Here is a 24,060-nt window from a genome sequence, read left to right as displayed (position 1 = left end):
CAGGCATGAGTTCCAGTGCTGCCAGCGGTGAGTTTGATGTTCATGAGTCAACAAGATATTTTAAATATGGCATCTTTAAACAGAAACACACATAAAATAAGGTTATAGAAACCTACCCCAGTATTTCTCGTAGGAGCAATGGATCCGTATTTGCTAGTTAAGGGTTTATGGTGACTTTATAGAACAGAATTACTGTGAAAAATGAGAACTGACTGTAACTGGCTTAGATTACTGCTCAGAAATGAACTGCCAACATTCAGATTGTCCATAAAGAGACAATTATAAAAATAACTGCAATACCTGAAATTTACATGACATTTTATAATTCTTCATTATTGATACAATTCTGAAACTGCCTATGATAAAAAAGGACCTTAAAAACCTAAAACATGAGAGACCAAAACATGCTTAAAGGGGACAATATTTCAGAGATGGTCTAGCACCTCTACCTTCTACACTGTTTTTCTCTGTTGCTCCAGAATGGCACGGATGCCAGGCTCCTCTCTTCACTTCCCTGAGGTCTCTGTTCATGTGTCATCTTACCAGCGAGGCCTTCCCTGACCAGCCTCTATACATAGCACTCCCCTCACACTCCACTCCCCTTTACTCAGCTCTAGTTTCTTCCACAGCTCTCAGCAACATCTGACATGTTATATATTTGTTTGCTTATTGTTTGTCTCCTCTAGCCAAAATGTAATAGCCTTCCTAAGGGCAAGTCTATATCCTCGGCCCGCCCCTAGGACCATGTTTGGTACAGAGCAGGTGATCAATCAGTATTTGCTAAATAAATTACTAAATGCAAAAAATAAATAAATTCATAGGAGCTCAGTGAGGTAAAGATTAATCACATGTGGCATTAGGTAACATGAAATGAAAGGCATAAAATAATTCAGAAACTATACCTTTGCTTCTAGAAATTTTTATTTTTTTATTTTTATTTTTTTTAGAAATTTTAAGTAAGACAAATTGAGAATTGACTTCCTAACACCTACATTTTGTGGTAAAGAAACGATAACTTTAAGTTGTCAAAAATCCATATTTATGAAATAGAGGAAATGGAGGCTTCTTCTTGATATAAACAAGTATTTCAGGAATTCTTTAGATAGCAAGTTTCTCCAGAATATAGCAAGTATGATTTACAGGAAAAATATGAACTGCACAAAAAATGTTAGGCTTATATCTTCTAATAAAGGTAATACTATTTTTGTATTCCATCAAGGGTACTACCTCCTCTGTCTTCCATTTGTACTGGCATGGAACTGGTTCCTTATCAAATGATTCAGCTCTGATGAGAGTTTAATTTTACTTGAATGGATATGTGAAAAAAGTGATGTCACTACACAGTGTTGACACATATCAGCAACACACAAACACCAACTCAACCTATATAATAATCCAAACGGGACAGACGAACAGAATCTTCCTCCTACCCTAATAAACAAAACATATCCTTACGTAAATTAGAATAATGCTTCAGACATCACAATTTCTAGAAACATATACTATACCTGTGTGAATCGGTCACAGTCAACAAGGCGGAAGGTTCTGCCATAAATTGTAATGTTTATTCCTCGATTGAGGTCTTTCCAATGGTAATGATCTCCCTGGTCATTCTTGGCGAGCCGCTGGCGTTTGATTAACTTGCCTTGAAGGATTCCAGAGTTTTCCACAACAGGCTCCATGACAGACATGCTGTCATCTTCCAGGTAGTAGTAAATGTTCACTTGACGAATCCTATAATGTTCCTCAGTTGACATAGGAACATCTTCTTGAAAATAAGCATCAAATTTCAGCACCTATAACACATGAAACAGGGAGAAATAGCATTGTATTCGTCTCTCATCCAAAAAATATCAGTACTCCCCTATAAAGAGAACCACTCAGGGAGAACTGAATACTCATCACTCCTATTTTCTAAATCAAGGGTTGCTGAATTACGGTCCGTGGGACACATCTATCCCTGCCACCTGATTTTGTATGATCTGCAAGTTTGTTTTTTTTTTTTAACATATTTAAGTGGTTAAAAAAAAATTTAACAACACATGGAAATGATATGAAATTCAAATTTCAGTATCCACAAATAATTATGTAAATAATTAACATGTAATTGCTAATGGCTGTTTTCCCATTACAAGGGCAGAATTGAATAGTTGTGATAAGGACCATATGGGCTGCTGCTGTGTCTCCCTGCAAAAAAATTCATATGTAGAAGCCCTATGACTGCATTTGGAGACAGAGTCTTTAGGAAGCTTAAAGAAGGTCTCTAATCCAATTGAATTGATGGCTTTGTAAGGAGAGACGATCTCTCTCTCAGCATACCCACACTGAGGAAAGGCCATGTGAGGACATAGCAAGAAGGCAGCCATCTAAAGCCAAGAAAAGAGCCCTCCCCAGAAACCAAATCAGCAGGACCCTTGATCTTTGACTTCCAGTCTCCAGAATCATGAGAAAATTAATTTCTATTATGTAAGGTACCAGTAAATGGTATTTTATTATGTCAGCTCAAGTAGACTAAGACAGCTGCAAAGCCCAAAATATTTACCATTTGGTCCTTTACAGAAAAAGTTTGTTGACCTCTGCTTGAGATATTTAAACTACATATAGACAATTTAGCCATGGTTCCTTGATGAGATGGCTTAAAGACCTTAAACTCTCCTAGCTTCACTTCTATATCAAAAATCTCTCTCAGAATTTCTGGAAAGAGTAAGAAATTTGGGCACAACTATGACTTCTAGTTTCAAAATGAAAATGAAGGCTCAAGTCCGTTTCTTTAAACGAGAGTCCCCTGTAAATGCATATTAATGACATATTCATTCTTAGAGAATTTATATGAATAAGAGTCAAATCATCCATCTACCACAGCATCTTTGGATGGCATATAAATACCCTCATTGTACTCAGAAACATATGGATAGATAGAGCAAAACCTCCAGGAAGCATCAGTGGGAAGTCAAAATGGCACACCGATTGCACATTTAAAAAACATTAAAAGCCTGGGGCACCTAGGTGGCTCAGTCAGTTAAGCGTCTGACTTCTGTTCAGGTCATGATCTCGCAGTTCGTGAGTTCAAGCCCCGCGTCGGGCTCTGTGCTGACAGCTTGGAGCCTGGAGCCTGCTTTGGATTCTGTGTTTCCCTCTCTCTGCCCCTCCCCCACTCACACACACTCTCTCTCTCTCAAGAAATAAACAAACATTAAAAAAAAATGTTTTAAACATTAAAAGCTTGTGTTGACAAAAATAAATAAACGTTGAAAAAGCTTGTGTTGACAAGCTTTGGGATTAATTTTAAAATTTCTTTTATTCTGTTTGTATTTTTAATCTTTCTTCTCAGGGAGAGAAAATATTAGAATGGTGTTATAGGTAGGCAAGAGTGTTAACTTAACCCTCTACGGGAATTAGAGGAACAAACCAAGGAGACCCTTTGGTGAAAACACAAATATGGTTTGATGAATGGGAAGATGAATAATTTTATATACAATGCTGTTGCTAAAAAGGTATAGTGTCTACCATGGAAAAACAAGATTAAAAACCAAAAGATAATGGGCAATTGCAGAGGTGAAATATGCATACAATGTAGTTAAAGCCCTAAAACTCATAATAAAAAGACAAAATGGCTGAATGGAATGGAACATTTGAAGGAGAAAGATAATATGGTAAAAGCAAAAGACAAAAGATAATTTTCAAGGAACATTTTAGACCAACTCTAAAGAACCGAAATGGAGACATGATCACTACTAGTGGGGACATGATCAATAATCCATGCGTGAAATGGTCTGCATTTGAGCCACCGATATATAAATACACAAAATGTGAAAGCCAGAAGTGATCAGCAAATTGAATCTCCCTCATTTTACAAAGGAGGAAACAGACTCAGGGTGGTTGAGTGGCTTGCCTGAGGCCAAACTTGGGGTTAGGGTCACGGCTGGGGCTGAAACTATCATAGACTCACAGAGAAACAAGAAAAAAGTAAAGAAATACCCAGTCACATAATTGATACTGTTTACTGGATGTTTATGTTCAGCCTGTGAATGGATACGTGAACGTGTTATCAGCTGAGTTCACTGAGATGGGGAAAAGGGGATTTTAAGGATTCTGGCTGATACGTTAAAAAGATTTTTTAAATTAAATAATTATGAATGTAAATGATATAGTTTCACCACCAGGTTACTTTGTATCTTCCAGCCTCTAGTTTCAATAGCTACTCAATAAAAGTTAACTATCTAGATGAACATAGTATAGACATGTAACGAAAATAATAAAGCGAAAAGAAAAATTAAAAAAAGAGAGAAAGAAATTAGGCTAGGATAGCTAACATAAAAACTGGTCAGTAGTTCTCTTACTCGGTTATACATAAACATCACCTGGAAATTAGACTCAATGAGGGTTAGGGAGATATTTCCGTTTCTTAAGTCCCAGTAGGGATTCTGTGGCATGGCCAAGGTTAGGACTATCTCACTTTAGTTGAAAGAAGAGGCTCACTGACAAGGAAAATCAAGGATATGGAATCGTCAACAGATGGAAATAAAACAGCCTACATTACAAAAGCATATGGGTAAATGAGAAAGAAACAAAAATGTTACACTACCCTTTGGTTATGTTGTGCCAAATCTGAAACATTCCCTGAAAAATAAAAATTTACAGATACAGCCTGGACAAAACTGCAAAAGATGGAGTTGTTGTCATGATGACATTTTGCAATTCATAGAGACTAAGGTTTTGTCACATTACGGGTAAGACTTTCAAAAAGTAGACCACACAGAGCTGGTAAACATGGAGCAATATGAACTCAAGAATTCAGAATTCATCCAACTTTTCTTCAACTGTATTTGGAAAATATTTCAGTGAAGGCTACAGGGAATTATTTTCTGTAATAGGCTTCCTGACTAAAGAAAGCCTCTTTCAATCCTTAAGCTCAGCTGTCTATGACTAAAGGTTGAGGCATTTGAACAATTTTCTCCTCAGTGCACTCTGGAAAACCTGTGGTTAGCTGTTGACTTTCCTGCAAACAGTTGGCACTCAGAAATCTGAATTCAAGGGGTACCCTGAAGTCCCAGATGATACCTTTTTGTCAAAAGCCACATGTGCAGGAATAAATTCTGCAGGTGGGGCCTGCTTAGGTTGGCCATAAGTTAGAACTGGTGCCTTGTTGGCCAACTCATCCAGCTCAGCCTGGGACAGCTGGTTGACTGGAAGCCGGTCCCCGCCTATCCCAACTGTTGGACGTCGAACAACTGCATAGCCATTCCTGTAGCCCAGTGTCTGGCTTCTATGAAATGCTGTTTTCTGAGGAAGAAAAGAAGTGGTTCATTAGTAATATTTTATAAATACGTGTTAGGCAAAAGAGCTAACTTTCAAAAACATCATAACTTAAACCTTTGCTTACAAACATCACAAACCTTATATCAAAAAGTTTACCTAGACTAGAAGGTTCTTATGTTTTAAGCTAAAACACCTGGTCAGGAACAGGGAGAAAAGCAGCAGCCTGAGCTTAAAATAAACTTAAAGTCCTGCTCCAGAATGCCCAATTTAGCTACCAGTTCACTTTTCATGAGAAACTAAAATATTATCTATACTCTTTTTTTTAATTTTTTTTTAATGTTTATTTATTTTTGAGAGAGAGAAAGAGACAGAGTGTGAGCAGGGTAGGGGCAGAGAGACAGAGAGAGAGGGAGACACAGAATCCGAAGCAGGCTCTGAGCTGTCAGCACAGAGCCCGATGCGGAGCTTGAACTCACGAACTGTGAGATCATGACCTGAGCCGAAGTCGGACGCCCAACTGACTGAGCCACCCAGGTGCCTCTATGTCATCTATACTCTTAATCCTTCACTTAATTCTTCCTGTGTTTTTAATCTTATCAAGTGCTCATAAACCATGGAACCTAGAAGATCCGACTCTGTGACATGAATTCTTACCTGAAATAAAAGGCTCTTCTTGTTATAGTAACACTGATGCATTCAGACAACTCTTTGAAATGAAAATGGGTATTATATATTCGAAGTCTTGAACTCAATAATTCCACCCTTAATCCTTCATTTTAAATATATAATCCAAAATTATGGGAAAGAACAATATGACTGAAGCTGACCATTATAATGTTAATTGCAATAGTAAAACATTGGAAATAAAAGACAAACATATGAGTTAATGATGGAAAAGTCACTTAATGGACTATGATGAAGCCATTAAAATATTGGTTTTAAAGACCACATGGCAATCTGGGAAAAATGTTTATGATTCAATAAGCCCAAAAAAGCAGCATATAAAATTACATGTATACTATAATTAGAAGCATGCAAACATGTGCAAAGAAAGAAACTGGATTTGGATGTTCTCTGTATTCTTTCTGAATAATGTTGAGATATATATATATATATAAATATACATTCATATATATATATTACAACGAACACTTTTTTTTTTTTGGTAATTAAAAGATTAAATAAAAAAGAAAAAAGTGGAAAGGAAATATTTTCAAGGGCAGAGGAGAGATGAAAATGGTAACATAGGACACCACAGGCTCCCTATCCTTCCATAAAGATCAACAATTGAACAGTTAGTTATCCATGGACAAAAACAGCTCTGGAGGAGCTCCGGAGTCCAGTTAGGAGGTCGCAGCAACGCAGTGAAACAAAAAAACCTGAGGATAACTACACAAGGAGAGAAGGAAGACAGCTTCATTTTGCCTGCGTCATCTGATCCCCCAAACCAGCACTATTCAGTGCCAAAAGGAACTCCCCAGGCAGAAAGAGGTTCCCTGGCCAGGAAGGAGGAGCAGGGTGAGCAAGAGCAACCAGCCTCTCCAGTCTTTTGAGGCAGTACACAAAGGTCCCACTTCAGTTTCATCCCACCCAGACTGGCAAAGCTGAAGAGTATAAAGCCAGTTAGGAACACGGAAGAAAAGGAGGGGTGACTGGCAGCAGCTACTCAGAGGGTGTGACTGTGGTGTGCAGACACCTGCTCTGCAGACAAACCCAGCAGATCTGACCACTGACCCAAAGCCAAGGGCCAGTATTGCTGCAGCCACTGGGTACCCCCTCCAGATGTCACCAGCTTTTACCCCACAGGTATTCACGATGCCAGCCATCCGATCACCCTCCTCACTCCCTCCCCTCCCCAAGTTTTCTCCAGAGCCTGGGAACCACATTAGCAGCCAGCTATGGCCTCTGCAGCTGTTTGAGTGCAAGATGCCAACACAGACACCTCCTGGCTGATTCCTCCCCAATTCACGCACTTCAAACTAGCCCCTCCGGCTGTGCTGCACATGACCCAAGCATCATCAGTCATCACAGGCTTCTACAGCAGTGTGCATACCAGAGAGGAGAGTGTGTAGCCACAGGAGGACACGCCAACAACCAGGGCCTCTACAGCGGCCAGTGAGCCCATAGTTGGCCCTGGCCCTTGCCTGCTCTGGCTCCCACTGCTATGTGTGTGTCTGCAGATGGCCCCTGCCCCGACAGAGGCTCCCACAGCTGGCACCCTGCAGACAAGTATGTGTACACTACCTGTTCCAGCCACCACTGCTGCTTGCCCTGGTCCCTAGCTGCTGGACCCAGAAGTACTACTAAAGACCCCAATAGTCCTTGCAGCCACTATGGACCCCCTGCACTACCTGCAAAGGACTAACAGTTGTCAGTGCTGCATACCCCAGTGGCCTGGGCCAAAGAGACATCATGTCCCCCAACCTGAACCCAGTGCTGCCACACACCCCTGCACTTGGTGCCCTACATACACCACTAGGCCCAGGATCACAGCAAGCTTCAGCACGCCTCCACCCACTCCCTTACCACAGTCAGTCCATAAAGTCTGGAAGAGGTGACTGCTTCTTCATGTGAAGGCACTTATGCAAGATACAAGGATCATGAAGAATCAGGGAAACATGACTCCACCATCTATAGTAAATAGCCTCAAAGAAATGGAGAACCAGGAATTGCCTAATAAAAAAAAATTCAAAATTGTCCTAAAGATGCTCAGAGACCTACAAAGAATACAGATAAGCAATTAATGATGTCAGGAAAACAACAAAGGAACAAAATGAGAAGTTCAACATAAAAAAGAACCAAACAGGAATTTGGGGGCTGAAGAACACGACTCAACTGAAGAATCCAACTATAGCTTCAACAGAAGAGCTGAACAAGCAGAAGAATCTGTATGCTAGAAGACAAATGAATTGAAGTTATCCAATCAGAGGAAAAAAAAAAAAAAAGAATGAAAAGGCATGAAAAAAGCCCATGGGGCTTATGGGGACACAAACAAGAAAAATCATGGTTGCACCACTGCATCCTTCTCTAGGAGAAGACAGAAAGGGGTAGAAAGATTATTTAAAAAAATAATGGCTGCAAACTTCTCAAACCTGGGGAGAGATGTGGACATTCAAGTTCATGAAGCTATAGGTGTCTCAAAATTTCACTCCAAAATAATCTTCTCCGGGACACATAATAATAAAACTGTCTAAAATCAAACACAGAATTTTAAAACCTGTAAAAGAAAAAAAACTCTCTCATACATACAAGGGAACCTCTGGATTTCTCGGCAGAGACTTTGTAGGGCAGGAGAGAATGTGATGATCTATTCAAAGTGCTAAAAGAAAGAAACTGCAGGGCACCTGGATGGCTCAGTTGGTTGAGCATCTGACTTGGGCTCAGGTCATGATCTCACAGTTTGTGGGTTCGAGTCCCACATCAAACTCTCTGCTGTCAGCACAGAACCCACTTCAGATCTTCTGTCCCCATCTCTCTGCCCCTCTCCTACTCGTGACTGCTCTCTCTCAAAAATAAACATTAAAAAAAATAAAGAAATAAAAGAAACTGGCAACTCAGGATACTTTTCTGGAAAAGATGTGCTTCAGAAATAAAGGCAAGATGAAGACTTTCCCTAATAAATGAAAGATGAGAGGATTCATTGCCACTAAACATGCCTTAGGGGAAGGCTGAAAGAAGTTCTTCAAGCTACAACAAAAAGGCATTAATTAGTAACATGAAAATAAAACACCTGGGTAAAGGTAAGCATATAGTTGGATTCAGAATACCCTAATAACTGTAACATGGTGATATGTTCACTTCTTAACTCTAGTATAAAGATTAGAGAACAAAAGTATTGAAAACCTTTCTAGCTCCAACAATTTGTTAATGGATAAAAAACATAAAAAGATGTAAATGGTAACATGAAAAACATAAAGGGGAGAAGAGGAAGAGGGTAGAGTTTTTGTATGTGATCAAAGTTGAATTGCTGTCAGTGTAAAATAGACATATATATACATATATAACATATTTACGTTATATGTTAAGACTCATGGTAACCACAAAGCAAAAATCTACAGTAGATTCACAAAAAGTAAAGAGAAGAAAGCAAAGATACTGCTATGATAAATCATTACTTCACAAAGGAAGACGCAAGACAGGAGGAAAGGAACAAAGGAACCACAAAACAGCCAGAAAACAATAAAATGGCATTAGTAAGTCCGTACCTAACAATAGTTACTCTAAATGTAAATTAATTGAATTCTCCAATCAAAAGGCAAGGTGGATGACTAAAAAAAACCCCACGAGATCCAACTGTATGCTGTCTATACTATAAACTCGCTTTGGCTTGAAGCACACACATAGGCTGAAAGTGAAGGTATGGAGAAAGATAATCTATGCAAGTGGAAACCAAAAGAGAGCATGGGTAGCTATATTTCTATCAGACAAAATAGACTTGAAGCCAAAAATGGTAACAAGAGACACAGGTGGTCATTATATAATGGTAAGGGGATCAATTAATCAAGAAGACATAACAATCACCTGAAACTAATACAACACTGTGTTACCTATACTGGAATTAAAAGAGTGGGAAAAAAAGATATAACGATCATAAATATATATTTATGGTGTATATATACACCAAAGCACCTAACTATATTAAGGAAATACTAACAGATCTGAGGGAGAAATAGGCAAAACAATAATAGTAAGGGATTTCAAAGGATAACTCACAGATAGGAAATGAACAAGGAAACATTGGATTTGAACAATACTTTAGACCAAATGGACCTAACAGACATATAAAGAATAAGCCATCCAACAATAGCAGAACATGCATTCTTCTAAAGTACACAAACATTTTCCAGGGTAGGTGACATGACAGGTGACAAAAAAATCTCAACAGACTGAAATCATACCGAGTATCTTTTCCCAACACAACGGTATGAAAATAGAAATCAATAACATGAAGAAAGCTAGAAAACTCACAAATATGTAGAAATTAAACCACACACTCCTGCACAACAGCGGGTCAAAGAAGAAATCAAAAGGGAAATTAAAGGGGCGCCTGGGTGGCGCAGTCGGTTAAGCGTCCGACTTCAGCCAGGTCACGATCTCACGGTCCGTGAGTTCGAGCCCCGTGTCAGGCTCTGGGCTGATGGCTCGGAGCCTGGAGCCTGTTTCCGATTCTGTGTCTCCCTCTCTCTCTGCCCCTCCCCCGTTCATGCTCTGTCTCTCTCTGTCCCAAAAATAAATAAACGTTGAAAAAATAAAAAAATAAAAAATAAATAAAAAATAAAAAAACAAAAAAAAAAGGGAAATTAAAAAATATCTTGAAACAAATGAAAATAGAAGCATAACATATGAGAGCATCTGGGAACCAGCAAAAGCAGTTTAATAGGGAATTTTATAGTGATAAATGCATGCATTAAGAAACAAGAGGGGTGCCTGGGTGGCTCAGTTGGTTGAGCATCTGACTTCAGCTCAGGTCATGATCTCGCGGTCGGTGAGTTCGAGCGCCGCGTCGGGCTCTGTGCTGACAGCTCAGAGCCTGGAGCCTGTTTCAGATTCTGTATCTCCCTCTCTCTCTCTGACCCTCCCCTGTTCATGCTCTGTCTCTCTCTGTCTCTCTCTGTCTCAAAAATAAATAAACGTTAAAAGAAAAAAAATTTATAAAAAAGAAACAAGAAAGATCTCCCTGATACCAAAACCAGATAAGGCTACTATATAAAAAAAAGTTACAGACCAATATCCTTGATAAATATAGATGCACAAGTAAAAATATTTAGCAAACTGTATTCAACAGCTCATTAAAAGGATCATACATCATGATCAAGTGGGATTTATGCTTGAGATGCAAGGATGGTTCAACTTACACAGATGAATACATGTTATATACCACATTAATAGAATGAAAGATAAAAATCATATGATCATCTCAATAGAGGGAGAAAAATTGTTTGACCAAATACAACATCCATTCCTATAAAAATTTGACAGACTGGGTAAAGAAGAAACATATCTCAATGTAGTAAAGGCCATAATGTGACAAGCCCATACCTAACATCCTACTCAATGGTGACACATTGAAACCTTTTCTTCTGAGACCAGGAACAAGATAAGGGCACCCACTTTTACCACTCTTATTCACCATAGTACTAGAAGTCCTAGCCAGAGCAATCAGGCAAAAAAAGGAAATAAGAGGAATCCAAATAGGAAAGAAAGAAGTAAAACTATTTGTATGCAGATGACATGATCTTACATTCAGAAAACCCTAAAGACTCCACCAAAAACTGTTAGAACTAATCAATGAATTCAGTAAAGTTGCAGGATACAAAATTAACATATAGAGATCAATTGTGTGTCTATAGACTAACAATGAACTATCTGAAAGTGAAATTAAGAAAACAATTCTATTTATAATAGTATCAAAAACAATAAAATACTTAGGAATAAATTGAACAAAGGACATGAAAAACCTATATACTGAAAACTGTAAGACACTGATGAAAGAAATTAAAGAAGACAGAAACAAATGGAAAGATATCTTATGTTCTTGAATTGGAAGAATTAATATTGTTTAAAGGTCCACACCATCCAAAGTGATCTACAGATTCAATCCAATCCTTCTCAAAATTCCAATGGCATTTTTCACAGAAATTGAAAAAAAATCCTAAAATTCACATAGAACCACAAAAGACCCCAAAAAGCCAAAGCAATCTTGAGAAAGAACAACAAACCTGGAGGTATCATACTTCCTGATTTCAAACTATCATTACAAAGCTACAGTAATCAGGGGCACCTGAGTGTCTCAGTCAGTTGAGCATCCAACTTTGACTACAGTTTAGGTCATGATATCACAGTTTATGAGTTCAAACTCCACATTGGGATCGCTGCTCTCAGCACAGAGCCCGCTGAGGATCCTCTGTCCCCCTGTCCCTTCCTCCCCCACTTGCACTCCCTCAAAAATAAACATTTAAAAAATTTTAAAAACGAAAAACAAAAAATAAAGCTACAGTAATCAAAACTGTGTGGTACTGGCATAAAAAGGAAACACGTAAGCCAATGGAACAGAATAGAGCCCAGAAATAAACTCATGCATATATGGCCAACTATCTTTGACAAGCATGCCAAGAATACACAATGGGGAAAGGACAGTCTCTTCAATAATTGGTGCTGGGAAAACTGGGTATCCCCATGCAAAAGAATGAAACTGGATCCCTATTTTATGGAAGTCACAAAAATTGACTCAAAGTATACTATTGAAGTCTTAAACATAAGACCTGGAATTGTAAAATGCCTAAAAGAAAACGAAGGAAAAAGCTCCTTGACACTAGTCTTGACTTTTGGATATAATACCAAAAGCACAGTCAGCAGAAGCAAAAATAAACAAATGGAACTAGATCAAATTAAAAAGCTCTGTATGGCAAAGGAAATAAAATGACAAGACAACCTCAGGAATGGGAGAAAATATTTACAAACTATCTTAGTTCAGGCTGCTATAACAAAATACCACACACTGGGTAGCCTCCCACCCCTCTTAGTCATTATGGTTCACCCTCTGAATGCTTTGAGTGTTATATATATATATAGTTCTTCATTGCTGAATAAAGACAGTGAACATGTTTCCCAAATTTCAAATAAGGCAAATAGGTTGACGCTTGGCCAGTGTATTTAAAATATAAAATAGGTCCGGGTGCCCGGGTGGTTCAGTCGGACTCTTGATTTCAGCTTAGGTCGTGATTGCAAGGTTCGTGAGATCAAGCCCCACATCCCAATTCCTGCTTGGGCTTCTCTTTCTCTCAAAATAAAAATAAACTTTAAAAAAATAAATAAATTTTGTCCAATGCACAGTTCATCTTACACGAAGAACAACAACGTATATTCTCAGAACCTGGCACCTCCAGTCCACACCTTTGTAAATCCCCCAAATTGACTCAACCCTACCTTGTGGGTAACCCACATTCACCAACACCAGATGCTTAGGCTCCTCCTGCACAGGACGGGAATGTGCCTACAATATTTTTTAACTTATGTAAAATGGAAAACTCCACTGAAGCAAAAACTCTATAATGCTGTGTCTTCATGCAGGAATAATTATCAAGAAGAGACTCAGAATTCAAACTCCTTCACCAAACTTTCAATTTCAATTCAGTCTCCCAAAGAAAATAAGTTGACTACATATTTTATCTTACCTTTATACCCATGGAAAGGAACTTATAACTTAAATTATTAAACTATACAAATTATCATCATCTCATCTATGATAGCTTACTGAATCTCAATATTAATCTTCAAACATGTTTCAGTAACCATGTCTGAAGTGAAACAAATAATAAATAATTTTGTCAAGGGCTAAACTATGTCAGAAGGAGAAAAAAACAAAAACAAAAACAAGCTTTCCCCCCGCCCCCCACCCCTGCAATTTTGTCTACAGAACACAACTAAAAACAGTTAAAGTAGGGAAAGAGCAAAACAATCTAGTCAGGAATCTTTTGTATAAATGTTAGAGAGAAAAGAATAGAACTGGGGAAGAAAAAAAATCAACTAATCAACTGTGGTTGAAGGGACGGGATGGAATTATCTTCTACAAAGCGGGGAGGTATGGTTTGGGAGGAAGATAGGCAAGTGTCAAAAGTCTGACTTTTGGAGAAACCCGAAGTTGTGAAAGAAGATAAAACAGGGCTGGAGAGAAGGTGGGACTAAGTTGTAGACAAGGCAGGAGTGCTGAACGGAAAGGGGATGGGGCTAGGTAGAAGCATAAACGAGGAGGGCAGAGACTGCGGAAAAGGACCTGGCGGAAAGAGGAGAATGAGTGGAAATGATATACAGAAGGCAGGAAACCAAGCTGGGAGGGGGCAAGACTGCTGGGTCCAGGATAAGGAAGAGGAAGGAGGCGGGCGGGAATGATGGGCCAGGGAAGATGGGTGAGATGGGGCTGTGGGAAGGAGGACGAAGTTGTAGGGAGGCTGAGTGGGAAAAGGGGCTAGGCTGGGGAACTGAGCGCGGTTACGAAGGGAGCTGGGCAGAGAGGGATACGGGGTGGGACAATGGGCTAGGGAGGAAACTGGGGCAAACTGAGATCTGGAGGGAGAAGAGGCAGGGACTAGAGTAACAGGGTAGGAGGAAGAACGCAGCTAGGAGGATGAGAACAAGGAGGCCAATGTCCTGCCCAGGTGGAGTGGAAAAACTAGAGGATGAAGCCGAGGGCAAAGGATGGGAGAGAGAGGAGGAGGACGACGGCATTGTGGAGGCGGGCAGAGAACAGGTGGGGACAGAGGACGGGTTTGAAGGGCCACAGGGCAATCTTGGGAGGAGGAGGCAGCAGGTGCGCTAAGCAGCGAGCCCTCGAGGCCGCCTGCGCGTGGGGCCAGGTGGGGGTTGGGCAGAGAAGTCCTCACCGTGGGGTCCCTAAAGGACGAGCCCGGGAGAAAGGGCAGGCCATGCACAGGGTTGGACACCATGGCGGCCGCTTTTGCCGCCTCCAGCCGGGTAGGGTGTTGGGCGCCCCAGTTGCCGGGGCGACGAGCCGCGTCTGTGGGCCTCTGGAAGCTCCATGGTAATGCCAAACTTCCGGAGCGCCGCGCTTGGGGGCGGGGCCTGAGGAGCGGGTGTAAGGAGTGAGCGCATGCGCCGCCCCCAGGATCCGGCGTTCCGTTTGAGAGGTGGCTATGGACTCAGTGGCTGCGACTGGGGCGTTGCGGGGCGGGGTGGAAGGACGTGACCGCAGAGAGGGTGCCATCGTTGCTGTAAGGTCCAGAGCGGGGGGAGCGGTCCCTTAGATGAGTTACGGTGGAGGGGAAGGTGCTTCCTTTCACCGGGTTCTCCACGCTCCCCGCCAGCGCCTTGAGCTCGGGACCTCACCTCTCCCAGCCCTGGGAAAAGGGTTCTTGTCCCAGTTCACACTGAAGTGTAAATGGTTGGTTCCGGTTGAAAGTGGCACCCCGGGCCTGTGCTTGTTGGGAGAGGGGCTGCGGATTATTCACGGTTGTGTCTCTGGCCCACGGATGTCCAAAGAACTAATGCAGCCGTCTTGTCCCTAATCCTCCCACTGCCGCATTATCTTTTTACCATCTTTACCTGTGTGGATCCCTGCCTCTCTACTCCCTCTCGGTTCTCCGAAGACTGGGCCTTGCATGTTCGCCTCAGGAGACTCAATATACGGTAACCTTAGGGCTACAGAGTGCTAATCTCAATTCTGATCTCTACACCTATCTGCAGCTGCAATGCAAAGATCTGAACAAGGGGAAATGCATGTCCTTCAAAGAGAAAACTAAGTCCTAAAGAAAGAAGCAAATGGGTGAAATATTGTCAGGATCGTAGTAGGTATTCTCACCTTTGGTGATTTTTGTAAAACTTGTTTAAATTATTATGCCTTAAATGTAATCCTGTTCCTGAAACATTTTCAGGAAAGAGAAACAACAACAACAACTATCCATCACCACTGGAAAGCTTAAAGATAAAAACAAAAAGCAAACAAAATCCTGACGCCCAGACATGGGATTCTTTAGGTGTGAAATAGAACCCAGGAATCTGATTTTTATAACAGCTGTTTCTGATAATGAGCCACTTCAGGAACATGATAGAATAGCCAAGCCTGACCCAGGAAGCATATCTCCATGTCACGGGTAGTTTACTGCTAATATAGTCAACAGCTTTAGTTTTATTGCTGCTTGTCAGAGCAAATCCCCCTGTTGAGTTTCAGTAATGGGCATGAAGCTCAGGGGGACTATGACATTAATCCACTGGTGGCACCTGAAGCAGTTATTTTTTTTTTTTTTATGTTTTTATTTTATTTCTGAGAGAGAGCGTGAGCAGGAGAGGGGCAGACACACACACATACAGAATCCAAAGCAGGTTCCAGGCTCTGAGCTGTCAGCACAGAGCAGGACGCTGTGCTCAAACCCATGAACTGTGAGATCATGACCTGAGCCAAAGTCAAAGTTGGAGGCTTAACTTACTGAGCTGCCCAGGCACCCCCTGAAGCAGTTATTGGTGGCTAGCTACCACAACCTGCTCAGTTTCTTTTTTGCTAACCCCTCCTCTCTCCTTACTACTTCTGTTTCCTGTTTTTGTCCCTTCCCTTTTTTTTACCTTTAAAATTTTCTTTTATTTTCTATTAGTATATTACCTTAATGCAGGCATTTAGTGCTTTTTTTTTAAAAATCAGTGCATTAGCATTGTTGAACTTTCTGAAAGCTTTAAAAGTATCTGTCCATTGCATTATATCTTAGCCACTGACCTAGGATGGAAGCCAGCTACTGGGAGAATATTTCAAAATGGCAAGTTCAACTTTCAAAGAGAAGATGCTTCTCTCACTTCTTTCCACCTCACTGATGCTGAGTACCCAGAAACACTGGAGCTATAATCCTTGCTGACTCTTGATGATAACCTTAAAGTCTTACCAGTTATATGATCCTGCCCTCCCCTGTATCTTAATAAAAGTAAATCTATGGTCACACTTGAAAGAGCCCTTCTAGACTAACTGTATGGTTACACTTGGGTAGGGAAGGAGTCCATGGGGACTGGAAAGGGTAAGTCATGCCTAAGCCTATTGTCCATTGTGGCATCTGTTTCTATTTGAGGAGTGGCCTCTGCTGAAATGCTTTTCTGTTCCAGAAGAACACACTAGTTAAATGATTAAATGCTTTAACTCCTTTTGGACCCTAGAAATGCATGGCGAGTAAAACCTTCCTTGGCCTCTTAAAAATGCCATCACCTCTGAGGAGAGGAAGCCAGGCAGTGGTTGCATCAGTGCTAAAAAGCACGGGACAAGTCTGTAAAGAAGTGGGGGGAAAATTAAAAAATAATGATAGGGCTTTGGAAAACTGCTTGAACCCTGACATTTTGTGTGATTAAGTTTATATCTCATTTCTCCCAAACATGACTGACAACTCAGCATGTATCACACTTCGATTTGTGCTATTTTCCACTTTTTGCAATATGTAGGAGAGAGCAGGACCCAGACCATCCCCGGCAGCTGAAGTAAAAAGTGCTATGGTCTGAAGGCTGTGCATCAAGCCGGGCTCAGAAGACCACAGAGACATTGCATGACTTAGCAGGTGTTTCAAAACTTGGGGAAAGGAAAATAGGGAAAGATTAGACTGCCAGCAGGCCAAACTGAAAAGAGGGCCTCATGCTGGCTATCTCTTAGCAGTTCCTGGGAGATATCAGACTGGCAGAGGCTAAAATACAGCAGTTATCTAAAATAAGTCTCCTTTTTTCAGGGTTTTTCCCAGAATTTGTTTTCAATCCTGTGATATTATTCTTCAGTGCCTAAATTTACAGGACATATATCAAGCATGTGTGTGTGTGTGTGTGTGTGTGTGTGTGTGTGTGTGTGTCCCTCGGATATTTATGCAATGATTTTGGGTGCTCTACTTCCCTCTGCTGAATAAAAATGGTACAGCATTGTTTCTGGAAAATTCAATTATAAACCTGTAGGTTTGAAAGTGCTGGGGATGTGGCTAATGTATGAACAAAGGGGTAAGACTTTGCAGGGGAGTGTCCCTCAGTCAGAGTGCTATCTAGCATTCATTTCCACCACTCTGTGGTTTCTGGAATCTCTTATCTAAAAAGACTGCCCAGTCGAGCCACCTTGATCTTTGCAAAATATGGTAAAGGGCAAAAGAAACATCCTCAGGGACTTCCAAGCAGTTACAGGAGCAGATTTAGGACCCACAGGAAATCTTCATTTGATGCAAATGCATACAATTTGGGTTCAGATGATTTTGGCCTGATGGTGGGTTCCTGCCAGGGGTTTCAAAAAATTTGTGTTTCAGCTGCTTTTTTCTCCCTTAAGTCAAACCCATTCTATGACTTTAGCTGATTGAATTGGAATTCCTTTCTCTCTGAAAAAGCCTATGAAACATTACCTCACAGAATCAGATTTCACAGGATATAAGTGTCACAAGGATAGGTTCTTTGTTTTGTTCATTGCCATTTTCCTGGATCCCATCACAGTGCTAACACCTCATAAATACTCAATGAACAGCTGTAAAATGACCAAGTGAATGAGTGAATAACTTGGAGATCACCCAGTATTTTTCAAACATGCCAGTCTCCATTAGCAGCTGTTAAAATCAACTCAATGGATTGTGACAACAGTTTTTTGTTTTGTTTTTTAATTTTTTTTTCAACTTTTTAAATTTATTTTTGGGACAGAGAGAGACAGAGCATGAACGGGGGAGGGAGAGAGAGGGAGACACAGAATCGGAAACAGGCTCCAGGCTCCGAGCCATCAGCCCAGAGCCTGACGCGGGGCTCGAACTCACGGACCGCGAGATCATGACCTGGCTGAAGTCGGACGCTTAACCGACTGCGCCACCCAGGCGCCCCAACAGTTTTTTTTTTTTTTTTAAAAAGGAACAAATAGAATATTAATTATCAGGATGTATCCAATGTTATATGGATAGGAATAATTTGCTGAAAAAGTCTTCAAGATATATACATATTCATATTCTAGGTATTTTTTACATGGTCACAATAAAAAACCTGGGAATCGATTGACACAATCCAGCCCGCTCATTTTACTGATGAGATATCGCCAGACCAAAAAAGGTTGAGAAACCATTAGTTAAAGTCTAGTTCCCAGTTGAGTATTTCTTACACTCTGCCTCAATCCTCTCTCAGATGGAAAAGATCTTCCTCCTTCGGCATGTGAGGTATCACTGACTTTGCCATCCTGCTTGTCAGACATCTCTGACCTAATAAGGGTTTAATAGTATGGAGATAGAGATATGTGAGAGCAATGTGGCAGTAATATCCATTATAGTTGTAGATTCCAAAGGTGAACAGGCAAATTCATTAATTCAGGTAAGTGCCAACCTTGAAACAAGGGGGAAATGCTTGCATTTCTGTTGATACTTCTGTTGCATATCTCAAACACTCTTCCTTTTCCTTTTTCACGTATGTAGCATGGAACAGAAAATGAAACACCAGGTTGGGGTCTTGAGAACCACATTCATGTCCTTATTGTACTATAAATATTTGTTTGAGCTCAGACAACTTACCTACCTGAGATTCTGGTTATTTCATCTCAAAAATGAGAAGCCTGAACCAGAATTAATGGTCACTAATTGCTTTGCGGTCATGTGGTCATTTGAAAACAGTGAAAGCTACGCAGAACATATGCAGCATCCTGGGAAAATAAAACATGTCTTAATCTGTTATGAGTGGAGAGAAATCCCTCCCAAAGGCAGAGAGCTGCAAGTCTGGTGAGATACTTTTATACCCCGTGGAAAATGTGGACACTTTTGTATAGAACCCCCAGCACCCTGCACTGCATAAAGTGATAGAAATATTAATAATTATTATGACAATGATTGCCACTAGTACTTATTGAAAACAAACTTTGTGCTAAGGTGCTTTTCCCACAGTAAAATTAGTAAGATTCCAAAATGATTTGTTCTTGTAAAAAGAAAAAAACACTGAGTGGAGATGCTTTGCATGTTTCCATAGTTGTCTTTAAGGAAAGGAAATTGCATTAGCTCAGAATAGTGCTCAAATTCACTTTAATGAATAATAGGATATATTTAATAGGTCCTGAAGATGAGGAAGGGTTCACTAGAGAAATGTAGGGAAATAATTGAGGATAGTCAGTGGTTCTTAAAGCTGGTTTGATACCTTGGAATTTTTCTGAATGGTCACAGATGGCCCCTGAGACTGACATTTGTAATGTGACTAGGTCTGCATTGGCTTCTAGCACAGAAGTACATTTAAGAATTTCACCATCAATAACAGCCTAAGGATTATGCTTGGCCAAAGTGTCTAGAAATGAAACAAGAATTGCATCTTCAGGTTTATTTCATTTATCAGGGCAAAACAAAACAAAAACAAAAACCCACATTACATTTTCTTCTCAATTCTACACTTCTAGTTCACACAGTCGTCAATGGGGAAGTTAGGCCGGAAAACCTTCTACATTTACTTTGTTTTGGTTAAGAATATGGATTCTGGATTCAAAGGCCTGAGTTTCTGTGAGATTCCATTACTTACTAGCCAAGTAGTCCTGGGCAAACTTACCTAATCTATCAATTTCCACATTTGAGAATGGAGACAATAATATCTATCTCATAGGGTTGTAAGTGAAGGGTTAAGTGAAAGAATCTAATAGCTCAGCTAAGGACTTGGCAAGGAGTGAGCACCAGCTAATGTAAACTGTTGATGTTATTATTCCTAGTTTATAGACTCTGCCTTGGATGTTTCATTACATTTTTGCCCAGAGGACTACCCAGAGTACAAACCAATGTCAGTAGAACAAGGAAACATTCAAAGCCTATCTGGGAAGTGGAACTCAGCATTCTGAGCACTTAAAAAAATGCTAAGAAAAATTTGGGAAGAATTCTGTGAGTACCAGAGAGTGTCCATGAGAATACAGAGTCCATGTGACCAGCCCACAGATGGATTAGCTTGATGATAACCTGGTTTAGTGTAGATTGCAGGGCACAAGATTTACTGTTTTCTACAGGCAAGGTAATGTGCAACTAGTAATTAGTCCATGTAAGTAAACAATGACCGTGACTTTTCTTGAGCAGAATTCTTTCCCAGCGTACCCTGTCCTGAAGTCATAGTAAAAGCCAAAGTGCTTACAGGGCTCTCACAACTTGTCTGCATTGTCTACTGCTCTCTCTCTCTCTCTCTCTCTCTCTCTCTCTCTGTTCATGCCAGCCTCCAGCTATTCCTAGCATGCTCTGGCCTCAGGGCCCTTACACTTTTTGCATCTGCTTGGGAGAGAAACAGAGCCAACTCCCTCACCTATTTCTGTAGTCTTCCCTGATCCTGTTTAAAATTGCACACCCATCCTGACCCTCTGGCCTATTCTTGCGATTTCTCCTTGGCACTATCACCTTCTAACATACTACATAACTTACTTATTTGGTTCATTGTTTGTCCTACCCATCCTCCAACCCCTGAATGCAAGCTCCCTAAGGGCAAGGATTTGTGTGTTTTGGCCATTGCTGTATTCCTGGTGCCTAGAACAGGGCTTGGCACCTAGTGGTGTTCAGTGTTTGTGGAGTGGCTGTAAGTGAATCACATAATCACCAGTTCAACAGGCTAGGCCTCCCCTCCAGGGAAAGTCTTTCTAGCAGGGTTTTCTTGGAGGGCTTGATTCAGGAGAGGCATTTCAGAGAATTCTTTCAATACAAGATAATGTATCGTTGGCTTTGGTACATGAGCCTGTATCTCAGCCACAGTATCATCAAATTACCTACATAGTGTAATGTCTGAAGGGAGTGTAATATAACTATCTTGGTATTCCTGTACACTGAGCCAGAGACTGTTGATTATGCACAAAAGAATGGAAGTATTAGGTTGCTTAAAATTTCTAGATCCCAATTTCTGTTTTTTCTTGGAGTTTTATGTGACACTGCTAATTTACTTATCATTAACAACATTTTGCCATAGCCTTATTTTTCCCCGGAAGAGATTTATTTTAGTGATGGGTCTATGGATTATCTTTTTTCCCTATTTTTTTTGCATTTTCTTTAATAAGCACATATTACTTGAAAATGATAAATGGGGGACTTTCTGCTAAATCTGTGTAACTTTTTTTATAACGCAGAGAAGTATTTTTTTTTAAATCCTATATTCAAAGTCATATCACTTGTCAAAATCCCTGGGAGATCCAATTGTTTGAGGAACTGAAAATCCTAATGAAAGATGAGAGGGAGGGCTTGCAGAATCTTGGGAAGAGTATCAATACTAGAGGAATTTCTTATCCAAGGAATCAAGGTATTTTCAAGAACCTGTCACTGGAGAGTGAGATTTGATATTATACTCCAGGCCACCAAAGGCCTGTAGCCAATGACCTTTTGGGCTCTGAGAAGACTGTGAGGTGCAAAGAATGCTTTATTTGGCACCCAAGGACAAGTGTAAAGTAAGTCACTTTAACCTGCAAAGAAACCATACAACCCTAGCTATTCATGAGGTATTTAGGGTCAAAAGTTAAAATGAGATTAAAGTATGCACAATGGTAAAAGTACTTCACACACTGTAAAGGGCTCTGCAAATATTTGGGTATTGATGTTTCTGATTAGCTGAGCCCTATATTTGTCTGAAGAAGAAATCAATTTGAGTTTAAACATTACAACTAGTTATGTGACTTTGAACCAATCCTTCCACTTTCTTAGCGTGTTTTCTAGTTTAATGGAGATCTTGTTGGCCTTCCTTCAAACAATTATGTACAAGCTCAAATGGATGTGGAAATTTTTTGGAAAGCATAATGCATGATAAGATCTGAGGTGTTATTCTGCAGCCTTTGAGTTGGTCAAGGCCTCCTGGAGTCTAAAATACAGTGCATACCTCTTCCTATGAGATCATGTTAGGTAAGAAAAGCCCTTACCTGAGATAGATAAGCTCTTGAAGTTAATATTTAAATGAATTTCTTTTAAATGCAATGCTTTCCCTTCCATATTATTTTGATAAAAATTCCTTAAAGGATAAGGTGGTTATTCTTTTTTTAAAGGAGGCAGCTAGAGTGCAACATGCTGTTTCCAATTTTCCAAATCAGGGACCTATACTCAGGACAGCGAAAAGGGCTAGAGAAGCAATGGGAGTAACAAGGTTTGAGGTGGCCACAGGTGACAGCCTTGCTGGTGGGGAAGATATTTCTAGCCTCTGGGGTGGGGGGGGGGGGGGGAGGGAGGAAAAGAGCTCATTCCTTTTGAAAATGTTCTGGCACAAAGCAAGTCCCAGCCTCCCCTGGGTTTGGCCTGCCATCTGGCCCTCAGACTGGGATCAAGACCTAGAGGGGTACCCTGTGATGGCCCACCATGGAAAGATGCTGGTTTTCATTTAGCAATCTGAAAACTCTCTGTAGAAGGATCCCTGGTTGTTGTTGTTGTTTTTCTTACTGTGGTATCTCCAGAGCTAACATGGTGCCTGCCACCAGCAGATGCTCATACATACTTGAGCAATTCAATTACTGAATTGAAGAGTGGTTAAACTATTAGCAGTGACAACAGAAGCATTTGCAAACTACCTAGGGCCCCTATTGGTCATGAAAAGGGTTTGGGCAAGAAGGACATCCATAATTCCATCAGCGCCTCAACCCAGGCAAATGGTGTTTTCTTACCGTTGTGATTGTACTATGGCCTAAAGCTGAGTAGCCTGGAGAATGACTTTGTTTTCACAGCTATTTAAATATAAGAGTTGGGCTACAAAATCCTTTGGTTCATAGGTGCCACATTCCACAATACATCCATTATAATAGCTGTTATAGTATAATTATAATTCATAATTTTTAGATTTAAAAATATAGTCCATCAATTCAAAATTTTGAAATCTTTAGCACTATTGTTCATAAAACTAGAAGTATTTATTGAATTAGATGGAAATCCTCAGAGAAATCAACTCCATAGCTTTTGGGGGTGGCAATATGATCTACTCACAGGTGTGTTATATGTATTTTGGGGGTTGGGGTATGAAGATGTTTTAAGCCTTTGTATTTTCCTACTTCTTGGTGAATATAAAATGTCCTGACCTCCTCCTCCTGGCAATGTTTGTCTAGATAAAACCTTTCTTTAAGACGGGCCTTGTCAAAGTAGCCTTTGTCAAGAGCCTTGTCAAAGAGGGGTGCCTGGGTAGCTCAGTCGGTTAAGCATCTTGACTCTTGATCTCAGCTCAGGACATCATCTCACCATTGGTGAGTTTGAGCCCTTCCAGGGTCTCTGTGCTGACAGCGTGTAGCCTACTTGGGATTCCGTCTCTCCTCTCTGCCTCTTCCCTGCTTGTACTCTCTCTCTTTCAAAATAAGTAAACTTTTTTTTTTTTAAAGAACCTTGTCAAAGAAACAAGATAATTGTTGACAGTACAACAATC

General features: G+C 40.4%; 1 protein-coding gene and 1 long non-coding RNA gene across 2 annotated transcripts in view; one reads left to right on the top strand and one right to left on the bottom strand.

Moving 5' to 3' along the window:
* The window catches only part of EFHC1 (EF-hand domain containing 1), a 66,849-nt gene extending 52,060 nt beyond the window's left edge, over window positions 1–14,789 (bottom strand). The window contains exons 1-3 of the mRNA XM_047857762.1: window positions 14,640–14,789; window positions 5,062–5,283; window positions 1,509–1,796 (exon numbers count right to left, since the gene is read on the bottom strand). Of these exons, the coding sequence (XP_047713718.1) occupies window positions 1,509–1,796; window positions 5,062–5,283; window positions 14,640–14,702 (573 nt within the window). The 5' untranslated portion in view covers window positions 14,703–14,789. The remainder of the gene's footprint in view (window positions 1–1,508; window positions 1,797–5,061; window positions 5,284–14,639) is intronic.
* A 118-nt stretch (window positions 14,790–14,907) lies between these two features.
* On the top strand, window positions 14,908–16,687 carry LOC125165184 (uncharacterized). The gene is made up of 3 exons (XR_007152009.1): window positions 14,908–14,987; window positions 15,460–15,564; window positions 16,473–16,687. It is a non-coding gene; the product is annotated as an uncharacterized LOC125165184 (long non-coding RNA).
* Window positions 16,688–24,060: the final 7,373 nt, after the last annotated feature.

The sequence above is a fragment of the Prionailurus viverrinus genome, chromosome B2, assembly GCF_022837055.1.
Source record: "Prionailurus viverrinus isolate Anna chromosome B2, UM_Priviv_1.0, whole genome shotgun sequence".
Taxonomy (NCBI): domain Eukaryota; kingdom Metazoa; phylum Chordata; class Mammalia; order Carnivora; family Felidae; genus Prionailurus; species Prionailurus viverrinus.
Note: the sequence above shows the minus strand (reverse complement) of the source record. Positions and strands in the feature narration are given on the sequence as shown.